Below are 19,616 nucleotides of genomic sequence, written 5' to 3' on the forward strand. Positions count from 1 at the left end.
AGTGATGAAGGACACTCGCTTCTCTTGGAGATAACCCAGGTTTGATTCTCAGCACACACGTGGCTGCTCACTCACAATGGCCTGTAACTTCAGTCCCATGAGATACAGTGCCCTCTTCTGACCCTTGAGGGCTCATGCACACACACACAGTGTATATACAGACACTCAGGCACATACACATACACATATTACACACACACACACACACACACACACACACACACACACACATATATATATATATATATATATATATATATATATATATAGAGAGAGAGAGAGAGAGAGAGAGAGAGAGAGAGAGAGAGAGAACCTGGAAACACCCAGCCCAGACCCTGACCTCCAGTAACTCTAGCACACTCAAGGACTTGATTTTTAACACTGAAAAAAAGTAGTATGAGGTTACGTTTATGCTTTCCTCTGGGGCATAAAGAGCTCTATAAACTATTGTATGCACATTATCAATTCATAGCTGAGTTTTTATGGTTTGGCTGTTTCTTGAGTGCTATAGTTGCCATTTCTGATAGACTGAAAAATTGAAAATGAGGGGAATTCACAGGTCATAAAGCTGTGATTCATGCGTAGCATTAGGAATAGGGTGTGTGTGTGTGTATGTGTGTGTCTGTGTGTGTGTGTGTTCCAATGACACTTCAACTATTCTATACTCTCTTCAGAAACTAGGTCCACGTTGTCTCCAAGAAACAGTTTCAGCAGGCAGTGCCTCCTGAGGCCTGACTACGCGCCAAGACACTACTGGAACATTCTGGCAGTCTTTGCGGTTGGCTCTGCACAGGCCTCCTCATCTCTTGCTGAGTGCTATACAGAAACGTCCCTTGGAAGCACCGGGGTCACCGTCAGTGGGTCTGCTTCACGCTTCCTGTGTCTCCAGCATGTCAAGGCCACTCCAGTCTTCAACTCACTCAGATCCAGGGAGGCTTGCTAATAGCCAAACCAAAGAGGCCTGTGAGGTGAAGCCATCAGAAGCCAGGCACCAATCACATCTATCAGCTCGGGAAAATGTCCCAGTGGTGAGTTGTACTCTGGTGTTTTGTCCCCATTTACAGAAGGAAGTAAAATATCGTTTGGGTCCTGTTGAGAGCTAACCTAAGAAAGGGAGGTTTACTCCTGGCTGCCTGGCTGCTGGTGTACTTAGCAGGTCTTTGCTAGTGAATGATACAAAAGATAAATTCAGGGGTCTGTTGACAGTTCAGCAGGTAAATGTGTTTGTTGCACAAGCTGGGTGACCTGAGTTTGATTCCTTCCACAAGGTGGAAGGAGAGAACTAACTCCAGAAAGTTGTCCTCTGACCCCCACACACAAGCTGGGGCGCATGCCCGATCATACATACACAAACAAATGTCTCAAATAGTATTAAGGACCAGCCTTAATAATCTTCCTCCCGGGGGCCCAGAAGAGAAGCTACACGCAGCAAGAATTATTTTCAGGAAAAGAATCTAAGTACACAGAGCTCTTTGTCTGTCTACTTTATTCCTCTGGGATAAAATCCTATATCCACAGCTTCAGTTCTGTTCTCGTGCCTGGCTCCTTTCTTGCCTGATTTCTCTCTACCTTTATCTGCTGTCCCCTCTAAGTTCTATCTTAATTCTCTCATGTTAGTTCTGCCCCATCTTGGTCTTTCTCATCTCGTTCTTCCCCATCTGGCTTTTCATCTTCCATCTCATTCTTCTAGTTCTCCATCTAGTTCTCCGGTCAAAATCCTCTCCCGGTCTCTGAGGTTTACAATTATGTACCCATGCAATAGCAGTGCTCTAGCCAAAGCAAGGTCACCAGGCTTGAATTCTTACAGGGTCATAAAGGCAGACAAGAGTTTTCCTCAGGCAGTGACTGTCAGGCTTTCTTTACAGCCCAAAAGGGGAGTGGTAAAGGAGGAGGAGGTCAACCGAGAGCTAAGATCGGTTAATATATCAAAAAGGGAATTTATGTTCTCAAAATACATTCCTAGAGGTGGTTAGGTAAATGTTAGGAGTCTATAATGTTAGTATAAATACCACTAAGACTGTGTAAGAAAGGAGGGTCTGAGCTTAATTTACCTTAATTCAGGAGATTGTTTGGCCTTGGATGCTTGATAGGTATTTCAGATAAAATACACTGTTAGGAGTTCTTGGAAGCACACATAGAATACAAGGAAATCATTGCAGGAATCTGCTTATATATATATACAAAAGCTAAAGTATCACCAAGACTTAAGCCATGGTTTGACCTTTGGAGAAGTCCTTGACCTTTCCAAGTAGTAACTTTTGTGACAGTAGCTGAATTCCATTACATTTTCCTGTGGCTTGCAGCACAAATGTAAAATAAATAAATAAAAGGTTAAACAACATTCCACTCTCTTTGTTTTTTGAGACGTGGTCTCACTGGATAGCCCAGGCTAACCTCACATTTATGTCTCCTCCTGCATCAGCCTCTGAAGTGCTAGGGTTGTAGGTGGGAGGTACCGCACCTAGCTCTTTGATTTGTTTGAGACTGTATACATGACTGAGCTGACACTCTGTAGTCAGGTGGTTCTCACACTTACCCTCATCCTCCTGCCTCTGTCTCCCGAGTGCTGCGATTACAGGTAGGCCAGGCCTCCCCGACTTACACTTCGTAAATTACGTTTATTGTGCATGCGTGGCGGCCAGAAGACAACCTGTGAGAGTCAGGTCTCTCCCTCCTCCGTGTGGGTCCCAGAGACAGAACTCAGGTCATCCATCAGGCTTAGCGGCAAGCACCCTGTACCTGCTGAGCCATCTGGCGCCCCCTCCCGCTGCCTGCCGATCCCTCAGTGTAACCCCAGAACAAGAAAAAGGGGAACATCTGGATCTCAGGAAACCTCCAATAAGCTGTGGGTTTGCCTTTTTGGTAGTTCAATTTACCGGTGCCCATGACTCCCAGTTCAAATGAAAGATCTGCAGAGGATCTCTGGTCATTATTTTGCAGATGAGGAAACCCCACCTGGGAGCTGCCACACTGATTTAGCAGCGACTCCAGATGGTCCAATTCTGTCTGTCTAGTGCACTATGGTACAGCTGGGTTCACAGGCCAGTTTCATGGCCTTAATGGAAATTTTTCTGGAATTGAAATATCTTCTCAGAGCGTATGATAGCCCTTCCATTGACGTTTTGAAGAGCACCAGAAAGGTCCACCCAGTCTTGATCTTATTATTGCTAGAGGATGAATCCTGAGCTGAGAGTTGGAAAGATGCAGAATGGAGATTTAGGGAAGTATTATATTTTCTCCCTATGGTGGCTTTAAATGAAGACTAGCCTAGTTAGTGTCTTTATTAGGAAAAGAAACACATTGCATTAAAAATAAATAATAGAAACCAAGTACACGAATAGGAACACATCATGATGAAAACCATTATTTTGTACATTAATTAAAAATTTCAACTAAATGATACAATACAAAATGATACTGTTATTCAGTCTTCAGTGGCTGAAATATTTTCAAGTATCTCAATGCTCCTGAATATGTCTGGGAATTTAAAAAGCACTTGATGTGGTTGGATAAATAGCTCAATTGGTAGAATGCTTGCCTGGATCCTCAGGTGTGGTACACATGCCCACAATCCTAGCATTTGGGGATCAGAGGCAATTGGGTCAAAAATTCAAAGTTATTCTCAGCTATACAGTAAGTTTGAAGCCAGCCTGGGCTACATGAGACCTTGTCTCAAAAACAGGACTTTGCCATTTTCAATATTTTATAATTACTATAAACAGCATAAAGTTCATATTAATAGTCATTATGATCTTGTTTTCAATTAACTTTGTTTAACTATGAAATCATAACACAAAACGCCTGGCTTTGAGACCCAGATTTCAAGCAACGTACTGCCGTGCGTAGTGGTGTCTACTTGTCCCCCCAGCTGCTTGGGAGGCTGATTCACCAGGAAGGCCACGAGAGCCCACAAGTATGTGGCCATCCTGGGCAATACAGTGAGCCTCTGTCTCAAAAGTAAAATAAAAGGAAACAGCACATTATCTCTGGGAGCAGGTATACTTAAGATCTAGTTTGGGTTTTAACTATAATACAGCACTGTAAACTTGCTTTGTGTCATCTCGTAGATTTCTTATAGTTCAGGTTATGGAGACACTAGGGACTGAACCTATAGTTTTGAATCCAGCCAAGTGTCCCGTGTTTGTACATTTAAAATCCCCCCCAGTGCTGGGGATGCAGTGAGTGCAGCGCCTCACAGACACCAGGGGAGGGGCCCCACCGCTGAGCTGCTCACTAACCCCACGTTTTAACTTCTTGTCCGTTTGAGGCAGGGCCTTGCTGTGCTAGCCCAGGATGACCTATAGAACTCTCTGTGTCAACCAGCCTGGCCTCGTACTTGTGACAATCTTTCGGTCTCTGCCCCCAGGAATGCTGGGATGATAGTGTGTGCCACCACGGCCAGCTTGAATTCTTCTTTTCTGCATGTGTGTGTACAGTGTGTGTGTGTGCGCGTGTTTCTGTGTGTGAATGTGGGAACGTACCTGCTATGGTGCTCCTATGGAGTCAGAGGACACCCTTGGGTGTCAGTCTGTTTTCTATCTTGTTTGAGACAACGGGCTTTTATCATCTCTTCCCCTCCCATCCTGCTCTGCCTGGTTCCTAAGCCTCCTACATTCCCCTGTCTCTCCTTCTGCATTCTCCCATATTTCCCATAGGAACACTTGAATTACAGGCTCCTGCTACCACCTCTGGCTCTGTATGGAGATTTGAACTCAGGTCCTCCCTTTTATCTTACCAATGTTTTTACCCACGGAACCATCTACCCAAGACCTAGAATAATTTTTTATTTACCACAAATGTAGCCCATGCACGTAATTTTGTGTCAATTCCACCACAAATAATGTATCACACTTATCATTTTTGAGGCAGGGTATCATATAGCCCAGGGCTCAAACTTGCCATGTATCTGAGGGGTACCTTGAAGTTCTGATCCTCCTGCCTCCACTTCCCAAATCCTGAGATTACAGCTGTGTGTGATGGGGAAGACTGCCCTCAAACAGCATAATAGCTGACCAGAGGATAACCTTGACTTCCTGGTCTCCTGCCCCAGACTCCCAAGTGCCGGTACTATAGGCATACACCGCTAAACCTAACTGTTTTTATCCTTCTGTGACTTGATTATTTGATTTGGTGATGGATCTGTTTTGATACATGTATAATTTTTAAATGGTTTCCACCAATTTGTGATAGTTTACTGGACTCTAAAGGATAAAACCACAAATTATTTACCCATTAAATTCCTACTTGACATTAGAAGTTCTCAACTTTTAAGAATGCTTTGTAGGCCGGGCGGTGGTGGCGCACGCCTTTAATCCCAGCACTCGGGAGGCAGAGCCAGGCGGATCTCTGTGAGTTCGAGGCCAGCCTGGACTACCAAGTGAGTTCCAGGAAAGGCGCAAAGCTACACAGAGAAACCCTGTCTCGAAAAACCAAAAAAAAAAAAAAAAAAAAAAAAAAAAAAAAAAGAATGCTTTGTAATATATATAAATTATACATAATAATAGGTTTCATTATAATGTTGCATACACGTACATATGTATCTCATATTTGTGCCCCCATTACCATCTCTTGACCCTCGCCCTTCTATTTTTATATCTTTTGTGTGTGTGACCCAATGAATTTCAATAGGTTTGTTTACAGGTGCATGGGCACCTTATCCGTGGTTACATCACTGAAGAAAATGTCTCCCTCTCTCCAGACATCTATATATAAATCCTTCAGATGGCAGTGGCTACCTCCTTGGAACACTTAACACCAAGGCTAACAACATGACCATTGTAGTCCCCAGTTACAACAAAAGCCTTGAACCTGGTCTGCTGGCCAGTCCAAGTCTGCTCCTGCATGGGCATAAATTTAGGGAAGCTCCCAGGAAAAATACAATTAATATCAGATTCCTTAATGGGCAAGGAGAACAAGTAGATCTCCTCCAGGGGCTTGATCTTCATGTCCTTGACCAGGTGGCCCAGCTTGGTGATGGGGATCCATTCCTTGTCTTCAGCTTTACCTCCACAAGCTCCACAGCCTTGACTATGGCCATGGCCTTGACCACAACTATGGCTCCTAAGACCACTGTTGAATCCTCCAGTACAACGAGGGAAGCTTCCAAGGTCTCCTAAGCCTGGGCCTCAGGGTCCTCTGGATCCTCGGGGCTCTCCTGATACACTGGTGTCATCCACCATCTGGATGAGTAAGAGGAGCTTTATTAATGTTATTATTTAGGGTTGGGGTTGTAGCTCAATTGGTAGAGTGCTTGCCCAACATGCAGAGAGCCCTGACTTTGATACCCAGCACTGTATTAGAAAAAATGACCAACCAATCAACCGAACAACAACAAAAACAGGCGTGGTGGTATAGTCTTATAATCATTTGGGATGTGTAGGCAGGGAGATCAAAATTCAAGGTCATTCTTGGTTGCATATGGCATTTGATGCAAGTATTGGATACGTGAGACTCTCGTTTCAAAAGAATGGACACATTTCTAATTCTATGTAGTCTGTTCCTTCTCACTTCAGCATGACCAAGTCTGATTCTTGTGTGTGTGTGTGTGTGTGTGTGTGTGTGTGTGTGTGTATTTTTTGCATGTCTTTCCCCTTTTCTATTAGCGTAGAAGTTATACAATATATGATATTATTTTCACAGCTATAAAGCTTTTACTATTAGGGTGGATTTGATCAAAACACATTATATGCATCTGTGAAATTCTCAAACAATAAAGACTTGTGTTATACTAACACACACACACACACACACACACACACACACAAGTAGCATAGTTAACTAAAAATCTTTATTAGTCATTTGAATTCTTGAGCGCTAAACTTTTGTACTATACTTGAGTACTATATTTTAACTTCTTTTTCCATTCTTAATATATGTGTGTCCCTTTAAAAAAAAAAAAAAAAGAAGAAGAAGCTCCTGTGCTGAGTGTAGCATCACACACCTTTAATCCCAGCACTGGGGAGGCCGAGGAAGACAGGTATCTGTGAGCTAAAGGCCACCTTGGTCTACAAAGTGAGTTCCAGGACAGCCAGGGGAAAAAACCTGCTTGTATTAGTTGCTTCTCGATGCTGCGATAAAATCCCCCAACAGAAAGTAACTTATCCAAGAGTTTATTTTGGCTTACGATTCCGGAGGGCAAGAGTCCGTCACGGTGGGGAGTAAGGGCAGCAAGCAAGCAGGTTCGATGGCAGGAGCAGAAAGCTGAGCCATCACATCTCAACCGCCAACCTGGAGCAGAGGTCCCACCGGAAGCGGCAAGAGGCTTTCCGTTCACAAAGCCCTCCCCCGTGCCGATCTTCCCCCCAGCGGCTCCACACAGCGCCACCCACTGGGGACCATGTGCTCAGATGCTTGAGCCCAGTGGAGGGACATTCCTTGTTCAAGCCACCACACTGCTTTTCTGGGGTGGTGTGTGTGTGTGTGTGTGTGTGTGTGTGTGTGTGTGTGTGTGTGTGTGTGTGTGTGTGTGTGTGTGTGTGTGTGTGTTCTACGTTTGCCATGTGTGTAACTGTGTGTGGTCTATGTACACAAGTGCCTGTGTGTCCAAGTCTGTGCATGGGCAGGTGGAAGCCTGAGGAGGGAGTCGGGTAGCCTCCCTATCACTCTCTGCCTTATTCTTTTGAGGTAGGGTCTCTCTGAACACCAGCAACCTCAGCACTCCTGTCTCTGACCCTACCCGCCCTGGAGATAACCACTGAGCCATCCCTCCAGCACAGCCTTCGTTTTCGTTTTTGGTTTTCCGTCCAGTGTCTTTATTTTCTACCGCATGTAGGACAGTTTGGCTCACATCACTTATTGTTATTTTCTTCTTCTTTTGGTACTCCCTCCCCACTTTTTTGGTAATATTCTGTGGTTTTCCTCAGACTCACATCAATCCACCTGTTTCAGCCTCCTGGATGCTGGAATTATAGGCACTAGCCACAGCATCTAGCATCTCTTCTCCATATTTTTTTATTTTATTTTTATTTCACACTTGGTAAGTTTGTTTTCTTTCATCTTTAGACTTTTTTTGTTTGTTATGTTTTTTTGAGATAGGGTTTCTCTAGGAAACTTTAGCTGTTCTTGGCTGTCCTGTAACTTGCTCTGTAGACCAGGCTGGACTTGAACACAGAGATCCACCCACCTCTGCCTCCTGAGTGCTGGGATTAAGGGCATATGCCACCACCACCTGCACCACCACCACCACCTGCATCTCTGCATCTATTCTTTTTTTTTTTTTATTCGGAGCTGAGGACCAAACCCAGGGCCTTGTGCTTGCTAGGCCTCTACCACTGAGGTAAATCTCCAACCCGTGTCTATTCTTAATCTTTTTTTTTTTTTTTTAAAGATTTAGCTATTTATTATAAGCGCCATAGAGCCTCCATGTGGTTGCTGGGAGTTGAACTCAGGACCTCTGGAAGAACAGTCAGTGCTCTTAACCACTGAGCCATCTCTCCAGCCACCTATTCTTAATCTTAAAACATAAATTGGGGCCGGGCGGTGGTGGCGCACGCCTTTAATCCCAGCACTCGGGAGGTAGAGCCAGGCGGATCTCCGTGAGTTCGAGGCCAGCCTGGGCTACCAAGTGAGTCCCAGGAGAGGCGCAAAGCTACACAGAGAAACCCTGTCTCGAAAAACCAAAAAAAAAAAAAAAAAAAACAAAAAAAAAAAAATAAATAAATAAATAAATTGGTCATGTAATCCAAGTACTTGGGAGACAGGTGGGTCACAGTTTGAGTCCATCTTGGGCTATATAGTTAAACTTTGTCTCAAGCAAACAAACACCCAACCATAATTTAATTCAGTATGATATACTAGATGACAGTTCCGATATTTCATTGATTTTTAGAAAACACTATTACTTTATGTGCTATTGTAAATTTAAAAGTATGTTTCCAGCTAAGTATGAACAATACGAGTTGTCTCTACTTTTAAGATACCCAACCCAACTGCCAAGATAAGAAAATGGGGGTGGCTGGAGAGATAGTTCACTTGGTAAACCGCTTATATCATAAATATGAGGACCTGAGATCAGTTTCTGGCATCCACATGAAACCCACAGGCACAGGCAAATGTGTCTATAATCCCAGCACTGTAGAGGCAGGCACAGGCAGATCCCTACTGGATGAGCAACAAGCCAGTGAGAGACATCTCAAAAACCAAGGTGGACAGTACCTAAGGAAACACACACAAACACACGCATACACACAAAAAAGAAAATATTAAAATGTATGCTTCTTGGAATGGACGGACGATGTTACATTTTTCTTAGTGCATTAAAGATCCCATTCTGCTGCTTTCCAGTTTCTGTGTTATTAGTGAGGGATCACTTTGATTGTTGTGTGTAATCGGCTGTCTCAGGTCTAGGCTGCTCTCAAATGCAACATATAGCTGAGAATAGCTTTGAATGTCTCTCATTTTTCTACCTTCACCTCCTGAGTGCTAGGATAGCAGGTGTGTGCCACCATGCCTGGTTTCATTATCTACCCTTTCTCCCTTTCCTTTCTTTTTAGAAGCTACTTTTTTTAAAAGAAAAAATATTTATTTTACGTGTGTGTGTGTGTGTGTGTGTGTGTGTGTGTGTGTGTGTGTCCCCGTCCATCTGTGTCCACACATGAGTGAGTACAGGTGCCCTCGGAGGCCAGAAGAGGAAGTTAGATTTCTTATAAATAGAATTACAGGTGGTTGTGAACCACCCAGCTCGAGTGCTGGGAACTGAACTCTTGGCTGGAAGAGCAGCAAGCGTTCTTAATCTCTCTCTAGCCCCTAGAAACTACTTCTCTCCTTTTTTTCTCTTTTTTTATTCTTTCCTTCCTTCCTTTCTTCCTAAACATGTCTTTTACTCAAGATAAATTTACTTTGAAAATTAATTTTTGTTTGTTTGTTTTGTTTTGTTTTTCAAGACAGGGTTTCTCTGTGTAGCTTTGTGCCTTTCCTGGAACTCGCTCTGTAGCCCAGGCTGGCCTTGAACTCACAGAGATCCACCTTGCCTCTGCCTCCCGAGTGCTGGGAGTAAAGGCATATGACACCACCACCCGGCCCTTTTTCTTTTTAGATGTATTTTATGTGCACGAGTATTTTGCTTTCATGGATGTATTTGCACCACATGTGTGCCTGGTGCCGTTGGAGGTCAGAAAAGGGTATTTGATCCCCTAGAACTAGAGTTACAAATAGTTGTGAGTCATCATGTCGGGGCTCTGTGCATCTGCACATGTTCTTGGAGGTCAGAAGAGCTGTTGGGTATCATCCCTCCTTCATTCTCCTCTACTCTGTTCCTTTGAGGTAGGGTCACTCCTTTAACTTGGAGCTCCTGGTTTTTGTTGTTGTTGTTTTGTCTGGGCTGGCAGACAGCAAGCCTCAGAAATCCTCCTGTCTCCACCCCTACCTGCCCACTGCAGGCTACAGGTGTGTTGAGGATCGTGATTTGTCGCAAGGCTGCAGGAATCTGAACTCCTGACTCCGAGCTTTGCAGCAAGCCCTCTTTCCTGCTGAGCCCTCTCTCCAGCCCCCTCTAGCGTCATTAGATACACGTGGAAATTTCTCCGAGGGTTTTCTGGATTCCTGTACTCTCAGAGATCACGTCACACAATTCAGATAGGCTGCATTTGCTTCCGGGAAGTAGGAACTATTGACAGGGAAGCGTTAAGTTTAGAAGAACAGAAAGCAGCTATCTAGGTCAGTGTGATACTCACTGCTTTCCTGGAAACTGTTGGGTCTGCTAGGGCAGTACCTCAGAATAAATATCTTAAAGTGGAGTTCCGTTTGCCACTACTTGTTGTAAGCATTCATGTGGGCTGTATTGCGTGGACTGTAACATTTGTGGGTTTTGATCTGCAGGGCGCTGTAACATTTGTGGGTTTTGATCTGCAGGGTGCATGCTTAACTGGCCATTTCTCTGTATAGGCCTGTTTTGATCCACCTCTTGAAGTGGTTCCTACCGGGAACCCAGTCATATACAACATAAAGGCAGCAGACCCAGTCCACCCTGACCTTGCCAGCTTGCTGGTAAAAAACAAGACTCTCTTAGTCGAGGTATATGGCTTACAAAAACAAAATTGTGGAATTACCTCTTCCGAGAATAGTTAGGAGAGACATATATGGCTTAGGAAAACAAAACTGGGGAATTACATCTTCCAAGAACGGTTAGGAGAGACATTTCTGCAGACGGCACAAGGCATTATCTTTTTTTTTTTGGAGCTGAGGATCGAACCCAGGGCCTTGCGCTTGCTAGACAAGCGCTCTACCACTGAGCTAAATCCACAACCCACAAGGCACTAACTTAACCTGGTTTCCTTCCTTCCACATCGAACTCTCTCATCACAGGAGCACAGTTGAGATTCATGTCCACCTTTGGCACCCCTGTGGAGGATGGTGCCTAGTTCAGGGCTTCTGAGTTGACAGGCAGCTTTGGAAGTCAGTATACTGCTTGTGGGATACCATGCTCAAAACTTAGGACATAGGGCCTGAAGAGATGGCTCAGCAGTGAAGAGCATTGACTGCTCTTCCAGAGGTCCTGAGTTCAATGCCACAATGGTGGCTCACAGCTATTTATAACTCCAGTTCCCGGGGATTTGACCCCCCACTTCTGGCCAAGACACCAGGCAGGCACCAGACATGTGGTACATAGATATACATGTAGACAAAACACACATAGACACAAAATAAAAAAATTTTTAAAAGCAAATAAAAATTTGTGGCATAATAATAATCCTCTTTGTCTCTGTCTCTGTCTCTCTCTCGTGTGTGTGTGTGTGTGTGTGTGTGTGTGTGTGTGTGTGTGTGTGTGTGTGTGTGTGTAAAATGGCTGAAGCGCTAACCCAGGACCTTGCACACACAAATATTCTACCACTCCTTCCCGGCAAATATCTACTAGTTCTGTTTGATACTTGGTAGAAATCTGAGAGCATCACACAAACAGCATTCATGGGAACTGCCTTGACTTTTACTCCCTGTGGTGAAGCCTGGGGAGCGCTTGTAGCAATTCTTTAGTTTAGCCTAACTATCCTCAGGGCTTGTTGACTGAGACGATTTCCAGTAACAGTGGCTGGAGGCTCTCTGGTCCTTGTCATCTGAAGGGCTCTGTACTGTTACTTCTAGAAGTTCCACCTTTCTGTGGTTATCTTCCAGTAGAATCCTCAGAATGTTTACATACAGGGGCCAGCTGGTCGGGTGAGCAGGTGAGCAGATCTCTCTGTGGCCGCATTTGCTTCCTCAGCTACTGTAGCAAAGCATCGACTGAGTGCTGAAAACACAGTATCTTCTAGTGTGAAACAAGGTGTCAGCGGGCTGGTTTCTCCTGAGATGTTTCTTCTTGGGTTGTAGATGGTGATCTTATCCTGGTGTCTTCCCGCATCTGTGTTCAAGCCCCCGCTTCTCCCCCACCTTCTCCATTTCTGAAGATTAATGTGTGTGTGTGTGTGTGTGTGTGTGTGTGTGTCTGTATGTCTCTGTGAACATGCATGCCGGTGCCTCAGGGGGGTCAGGAGAGGGTATCAGATCTCTTGGAGCTGAAGCCACAGGTGATTGTGAGTTACCTGATGTGGGTGCTGGGAACTGAACACCAGTTTTCTCCAAAAGCAGCAAGGGGCCTTAACTGTGGGGTCATCTCTACAGCCCCAAGTTTGCTTCTTGTATAAGGAGTTGGTGGGATGGCTCAGTGGATAGAGCACTTACCTCCAGTCCTGATGACCTGAGTTCTATCCCTGGGACCCACAGAATGGAAGAGAAAACCAACTCTCTTTGTTTTCTGATCACCACATGCCACACACACACAAATTGTTATAACACCTTTTCTAAAAAAGGACATCAGCCATACTGGATTAGTATTTTTTACTAATTAAACCACTTTTTAAAAAAATTATTTAACTTTATTTTATGTGCATTGATGTGAAGGTGTCAGATCTCCTGGAACTGGAGTTACAGACAGTTGTAAGGTGCTGTGTGGGTGCTGGGAATCGAACCCAGGTCCTCTGGAGGAGCAGCCGGTGATCTTAACCATTGAGCCATCTCTCCAGCCCCAGATTAGGGACCACCTTAATGATAAAAAAAAATAAAAAAATAAAAATAAAAATGAATTTTTTTTTTTGAGACAAGGTTTCTCTGTGTAACAGCCCTGACTGTCCTGGAACTCACTTTATAGACCAGGCTAGCCTCAGACTCACAGAGATCTGCCTACATCTGCCTCCTGGGGCTAAAGGCATAAGCCACCACACCTGGCTAAATTAACTACTTGTTAGAAATATAGTCACGCCAGGCAGTGGTGGCACACGCCTTTAATCCCAGCACCCGGGAGGCAGGGCCAGGTGGCTCTCTGTGAGTTCGAGGCCTGGTCTACAGAGCGAGATCCAGAATAGGTACCAAAACTACACAGAGAAACCCTGTCTCAAAAAACAAAACAAAACAAAAATAATAAATAAAGAGAGAGAGAGAGAGAGAGAGAGAGAGAGAGAGAGGGAGAGAGAAATAGAGTCACATTATGAGGTATTGGGGATTACAACTTCAATATACTAACTTGGGGTACACTCTATTCATTCCTTTTCTGCCAAGATTCTTAGTAAAGTTACTAACTTTACTCTAAGTTCGTCTCTGCTCTCTCATCTACCAATAGCTTGATTCCAGATTTCACTTAAGAAGATACAAAATTAGCAAGGAGGGACTGGGGTCGTAACTCGGCTGGTAGAGTGCTTGCCTGTCCTGTACAAGGCCTAGATTCGATGCCCGGCCCCACCAAAAATGTACATGTGTATATAGTTATATGTGTACCTATTTCCATGTGTATTTTGTATTCCTTTCTATTTTCTATTTTACATCTTAAAAATACATTTGCCTCTGTGTGGGATGGTACATCCTTGTAACGCCAGTATTAGGAGACTGAAAAAGGACAAGCCAATTTGAGGGCAGCCTGGGTTACATGAGACCTTGTCTCAAAAAAAACAAAAACAAACCAGGGACCGGGGAGGTGTCTTCATTGGTCAAGCGTTTGTCATGCAAGTGTGAAGAACGAGTTTGGATCCCTAGAACCCTTTAAAAAGCCAGGCGCTGTGGGGTGCACCCGTAATCCCCAGGCCAGGAGGCAGAGAGAGGGGCACCCTGGGGTTTGCTAGCTGAACCAGTGAGATCCAGGTTCAGTGAGAGACCTAGTTTAAAAGATTAAGGTGGAGGGGCCCGTGAGGTGGCTTCGCCGGCAGAGGCTCCTAACAGTGCAAGCCTGGCCGCTTAAGTTTGAGCTCCAGAATCATGTATATTACTTACCTTTTTGTGGCTGTGATAAAATGCCATGAGCAAACGCAATTTAAGGATTTAGTTTAGTTTAGTTTCAGAGGACTAGATGTCCACAGTAACAGGAAAGGCATGTGGCAGGCGCCGAGAGCCGAGGAGTCACATCTCAACAGTATACAGGAGGCGGACGGCAAACAGGAAGTGCAGTGAAGCTCTAGGGCTTCAAAGCCCGCCCCCAGTGACGTACTTCCTCCAGCAAGGCTCTACCTCCTAAAGGTTCCATAACCACCCCCACCCCCCCCACCCCCCCACCCCGCAACAGCACCACTAAAGGGGGGACCAAGTATTCAGATATGTGAGCCTTAGGGGACATTTCTCATTCAAACCACAATACCATGTAAAGAGGGAGAAGGAAAGACTTCACAGAATGGCCCCCTGACTTCTGCATATGCATGTGCGCGTGCGCACACACACACACACACACACACACACACACACACACACACACAGTAATAATGACAATAATGGTAATAAAATTTTAAAGCACAAAGTGAAGAGCAGCTGAGGTGAGAAAGACAGATGACATTGACCTCTGACCTCTACACACACACACACACACACACACACACACACACACACACACGCTTGTGCACACCCCACTGTAGCAGGAATCTTAGAGGGTCTTATTAATAAAAACAAACCCAGAGCCAGTTATTGGGGTGGATGCTGGAAGATCAGAGAAGCAGAACAAGCCACAGCCACCTCACCTTGCCAATTCCTCAGCTGATCCTGTTTCCTCAGACGGGAAGCCTCTGTGTCCTTATCCAAATGACTCTCAGCTGAACTGTGCTGCTCAAAGCCTAAAAGCTTAACCAGCCAAACGCTTCTAGTTTCTGGTCTTCATGCCTTATATACCTTTCTGCTATCTGCCATCACTCCCTGGGATTAAAGGCTCACTTTCTGGGATTAAAGGCTCACTTTCTGGGATTAAAGGCTTGAGTCACCATGCTTGGCTGTATCCTAGAACACACAGAGATCCAGGTAGATCTCTGCCTCTGGAATGCTAGGATTAAAGGCGTGTGCTACCACTGTCTATCCTCTATGTTTAATATTGTGGCTGCTCTGTTGTTCTCTGACCCCAGATAAGTTTATTAGCGTGTACAATATTTTGGGGAACACAATACCACCACATCCCACCACACACACATGAACATATGAACATGACTGTGTACAGTACACACACACACACACACACACAACAAGCCCAAACAAAACTGTGTATGTTGTCCTAGTTTACACCCTTCTTAGCCCAGGCTGGCCTCGAGCTCACAGAGATCCGCCCGCCTCTGCCTCCCGAGTGCTGGGACTAAAGGTGTGAGCCTCCACTGTCTGGCTCTAATTTGTTTTCTATTGCTGTGATAAACATCATGACCAAAAGCAATTTGGGGAGGAAAGGGTTTATTTCGTGTTACAGACCCTAAGTCCATCATAAAGGGAAGTCAAGGCGGGAACCGGAAGGCAAGAACTGAAGTAGAGACCGTGGAGGAGTGCTGTTTACTGACTTGCTCTCCATGACGCCCTCAGCCTGCTTTCTTCTACAGGGGTGACACTGCCCCCAGGGAGCTGGGCCCTCCTACATCAATTATTCATCAAGACATGCCCCCCCACACACTTGCCTACGGGCGGTCTAATGGAGGTATTTCCCCAGAAGACTCTAGCTCGTGTCAAGTTGACAAAATAACTAATCGGCGCATAGGTTTTTCATATCACCATTACAATTAATAACACAGCAAATGGGCTGCCAAGATGTTAGAACAAGCCAGACTTAAAATATAACCTATTTGTCAAGTTTGATAAGGTGCCAGGAGGAAGGGCTCCCGAGAGATCAGATTTCCTGCAGCATGGGATAGACTCCTTGTTTGTTCTTGATACGAAGTGAGTAAAGTGAAGACAGGCTCGAGATGAGGAGAGCGAGTGAGCCAAGGGGAGAGGGGAGGAAGGAGTGCTCGCAGGAAGGAACATTAGTAAAGATCTACCTTCAGGATCCAGGACTACTCCTCTCCGCCCAACAGGCTGTGGCACGTACCTCAGTAACAAGGAGGTGGCGAGAACGTGAGCATCATCCTTCTTCTCTACAGTATGACTTAATAATAACCCTTGAAAAGTTTGGGGTTCTGGTAGATTGGACGTGGATACAATTATTATTATTAGTAGTAATGAGTTGGTGTGTGTGTATTTACCCACTGGTGTATGTAAGGCAAACACTCTATCTTAACTGAACTATATTCTGTGAATATAGACATCTATGCTCACTGTTTAAGATAGGCTCTCGCTATGTAGCTCAAGCTGGCCTTGAAGTTACAATCCTCCTGCTTCTGTTCCCGAGTTCTGGAGAGAGTCAGTTCTCTCCTTCCACCCTGTGGGTCCTAGGGATACTGCTTAAGTTCTTGAGCTTGGCAGCAAATGCCTTTATCTGCTGAGCCATCTTTCTGACCCTTAAAAAGCTTTTTAAACCAAACTGCCAAGAAAGGTTTTTGGGTACCTTGCTTAAAGAAAATATGTAAATCATTTTCAAGAATTTCAAAGATTTTCTTTGGTTGTTTTGAGATGGTGTCTCACTATGTGGTCCTGGATAGCCTTGAACTCGTGGATTCAATTGATTCTCCTTTTTAGGTTCCCAAGTACCTCAGACAATAGCCATGTACCACAGTGTCTGGCTCACTACACTATCACACCTGACTTTCAAAGTATTGTTTTTTGAAGCTACTCTCTGTGGACATATAAACATCTAAAGGGTTCTGGTGGGGCCATTTTGACATGGTTTCTGATACCATATACATTAAAAAGTGTTCCAGCTAGATGAGGTGATGTGCACCTGTAAGCCCAGTGCTCAGGAGGGTTCAGTAGGAGGATTACTTCAGAGGCTAGCCTGGTCTACATAGGGCCTATGGATGTAGCTCAGTAGTAAGGTGCATGCCGGGCAATATGCAAGTCTCTGAGTTTGATCTCCAACTACAGCCCCCCAAGAAGTATTTCATAGCTCCTATCGGCATTTTCTAATTTAATAATATCAAGGCCAGAGCCAAAAAAATGGTTCACTGGGTGAAGGTGCCTGTTGCCAAGACTGACAACCTGAGTTTGATCCCCAGGACACATGTAGTGGAAGGAGAGAACCAACTCCTGCAGGTTGTCCTCTGACCTCTGTGGATGTTCCATGGCAGGCACCTCCCAACCCCCGCCCCACCTCACACACAAAGAAATAAATAAATAAATTGGTTTAAAAAGGAAAAAAATTCAAGCCAGGCATGGTTGCACACTCCTATAGAGCCAGTACTCAGAAGGCTGAGTAAATAAGATGCCGAGTGTGAGATCAGCCTGGATTGCCTAATGAGACCTTGTCTCAAAATAAAAATTTCGTGACAGTTATTATTATATGGTATCCTCATGTTAACGTTATAAAAGGAAGTGTAGTGATTCCAGCAAGATACCTGAGGCTCAGCGTGAGTCATCTTTGCCTTCCTCAGCCACCTACCATTTAGTGCCACAGGGACCCAATTGTCTTGGTAAGGCAGTTTTCCTCTTCACCGCGTGCATTTCAATTTTTTTGTTATAATTAACCTTATCTCTTTGTATAACCTACAAAAATAATTGCAATGTGTTTCTGTCCTATAACAGAGAAACAGGTGCAAGAGATCTATATTTGGGTGAGGCCAGATATAGAAGGAATAAATACGAGCCGATTCAGTTGGTGATTATGTGGACTAGTTTAGGGAATATGGTATTGATATAAAACTCTTGCATAGGTGGGCTGCAGCGGTAATGAGTTAAGAAGTCACTGGTAACATAGAAAGTTGAGTATTGGAAGTTGAATACAAATTCAACGTGTTTTAAAGATTTATCATTGTTTTATGTGTATGAGTGTTTGCCTGCATGCATCTTTGGCCAAAAGAGGATGTCAGGTCCCGTGCAACTGGAGTTACAGACAGCTGTGGGCTGTCATGTGGTGCTGGGTGCTGGAAACCAAACCTGGGTCTTCTGCAAGATTAACCGGTGCTTTTACCCTGTGTGCAAGGAGGCGGACTTCCTGAATAAAACAGGGGACTATACCGAGCGCGAGGCCAGGCAAGAAGAGGAGACTATGGCAGGCCTGCGGGCCACGTCCAGTCTGTCTCTAACATGACACAGCTCTAGGTGTCCCCACTGTCCTGCTCTCCTTCAGCCCCTCAGGACTGTCCCAAAGAAGACCATCATCACAGCGGCCCACTGCAGTGGCTGAGTGCAGCTCAGAGCAGCAAGGAATGCATCCAGGTCTCCGAAGGTCACCTGCTTGCCATCACTTCTATTTTTAAAGCTGTACTGTCTGGGATGTCGGTGGCATTCTCCTGGGCTGTAATGAAGTCACTGTTGATCTGGCGCTTGCTTTCCCTTTACCCCCATAAACTTGGTAGTTTTTTGTTTTTTTTTTGTTTTTTTTTTTTTTGTTTTTTTTTGGTGTTTCAAGACAGGGTTTCTCTGTGTACTTTTTGGTGCCTGTCCTGGATCTTGCCCTGTAGACCAGGCTGGCCTTGAACTCACAGAGATCCATTTGGCTCTGCCTCCCGAGTGCTGGGATTAAAGGTGTGCGCCACCACTGCCTGCCAAACTTGGTGTTCTACACAAGGGACACAAGGCCATGTTCAGTGTCACTCATGCTGGCCCTAAGCAACCCCACCACAGACTGGGATCGGATGCGATGCACATTCTTCTAGCTACTTCCACAAATGCTGGCCATGCCTAGATGTGAAGTTTCACAGACTGCATAGGCATTCACTGTAGATCTTAAACGAGGCATATATTGTATTTACTAGCAAACCCAGGGACGTTGGTTGGGCCAAGCACCTCTAACCCCATGAATGGGGTCTGCAGCTCTGACTAGGAGTGGTGAGGGAGTGAAGACATGAGGGACACACAGACATACAGACAGAACAGCTGAGGTCAGGTAGCTGTGCATGCTCTAATGGAGCCGCACCTATTAACACAACAATTTGAAGCCTCGGTGTGTTTATTATGTATAGCACCAACGGGGGAGGATTTAGCTAGTCCCCATGGGTTTCTGTAGAGGAGCATCCTCTCAGGCAGTAAACATCCAGAGATGAAGTTGCTGCACTTGCTAATTTTTGAACACACTGGTCAATTCTTCATAAACACTTGGAGGACAGAGCAAGGCTTTACCTCCTTTCTGAACCTGGGGTGGGTCTGATTTCTTGCTTCTTGGCATGGTGGGCTCTTCAAACAATGCGCACTCACTCAGAACTTCTGTGGCTCAGGATGTCACTTGTTCCCTACAGTCAAGCAACTACGGAAGGGAAACACAAAGAAACTATGGAATACACATTCCCAGTCTGCAAATACAGCGGGGACCAGATCTAGATGTGGCAGGG

General features: G+C 45.0%; 1 protein-coding gene across 1 annotated transcript in view; it reads left to right on the forward strand.

Moving 5' to 3' along the window:
* Positions 1-680: 680 nt before the first annotated feature.
* Positions 681-19,616, forward strand: part of LOC128110576 (coiled-coil domain-containing protein 170-like) — a 39,705-nt gene continuing 20,769 nt past the window's right edge. The window contains exons 1-2 of the mRNA XM_052738242.1: positions 681-1,028; positions 10,882-11,010. Coding sequence (XP_052594202.1) covers positions 891-1,028; positions 10,882-11,010 — 267 coding nt within the window. The 5' untranslated portion in view covers positions 681-890. The remainder of the gene's footprint in view (positions 1,029-10,881; positions 11,011-19,616) is intronic.

The sequence above is a fragment of the Peromyscus californicus genome, unplaced genomic scaffold (genome assembly GCF_007827085.1).
Source record: "Peromyscus californicus insignis strain IS unplaced genomic scaffold, ASM782708v3 Scaffold_15__1_contigs__length_86483966, whole genome shotgun sequence".
NCBI lineage: Eukaryota > Metazoa > Chordata > Mammalia > Rodentia > Cricetidae > Peromyscus > Peromyscus californicus.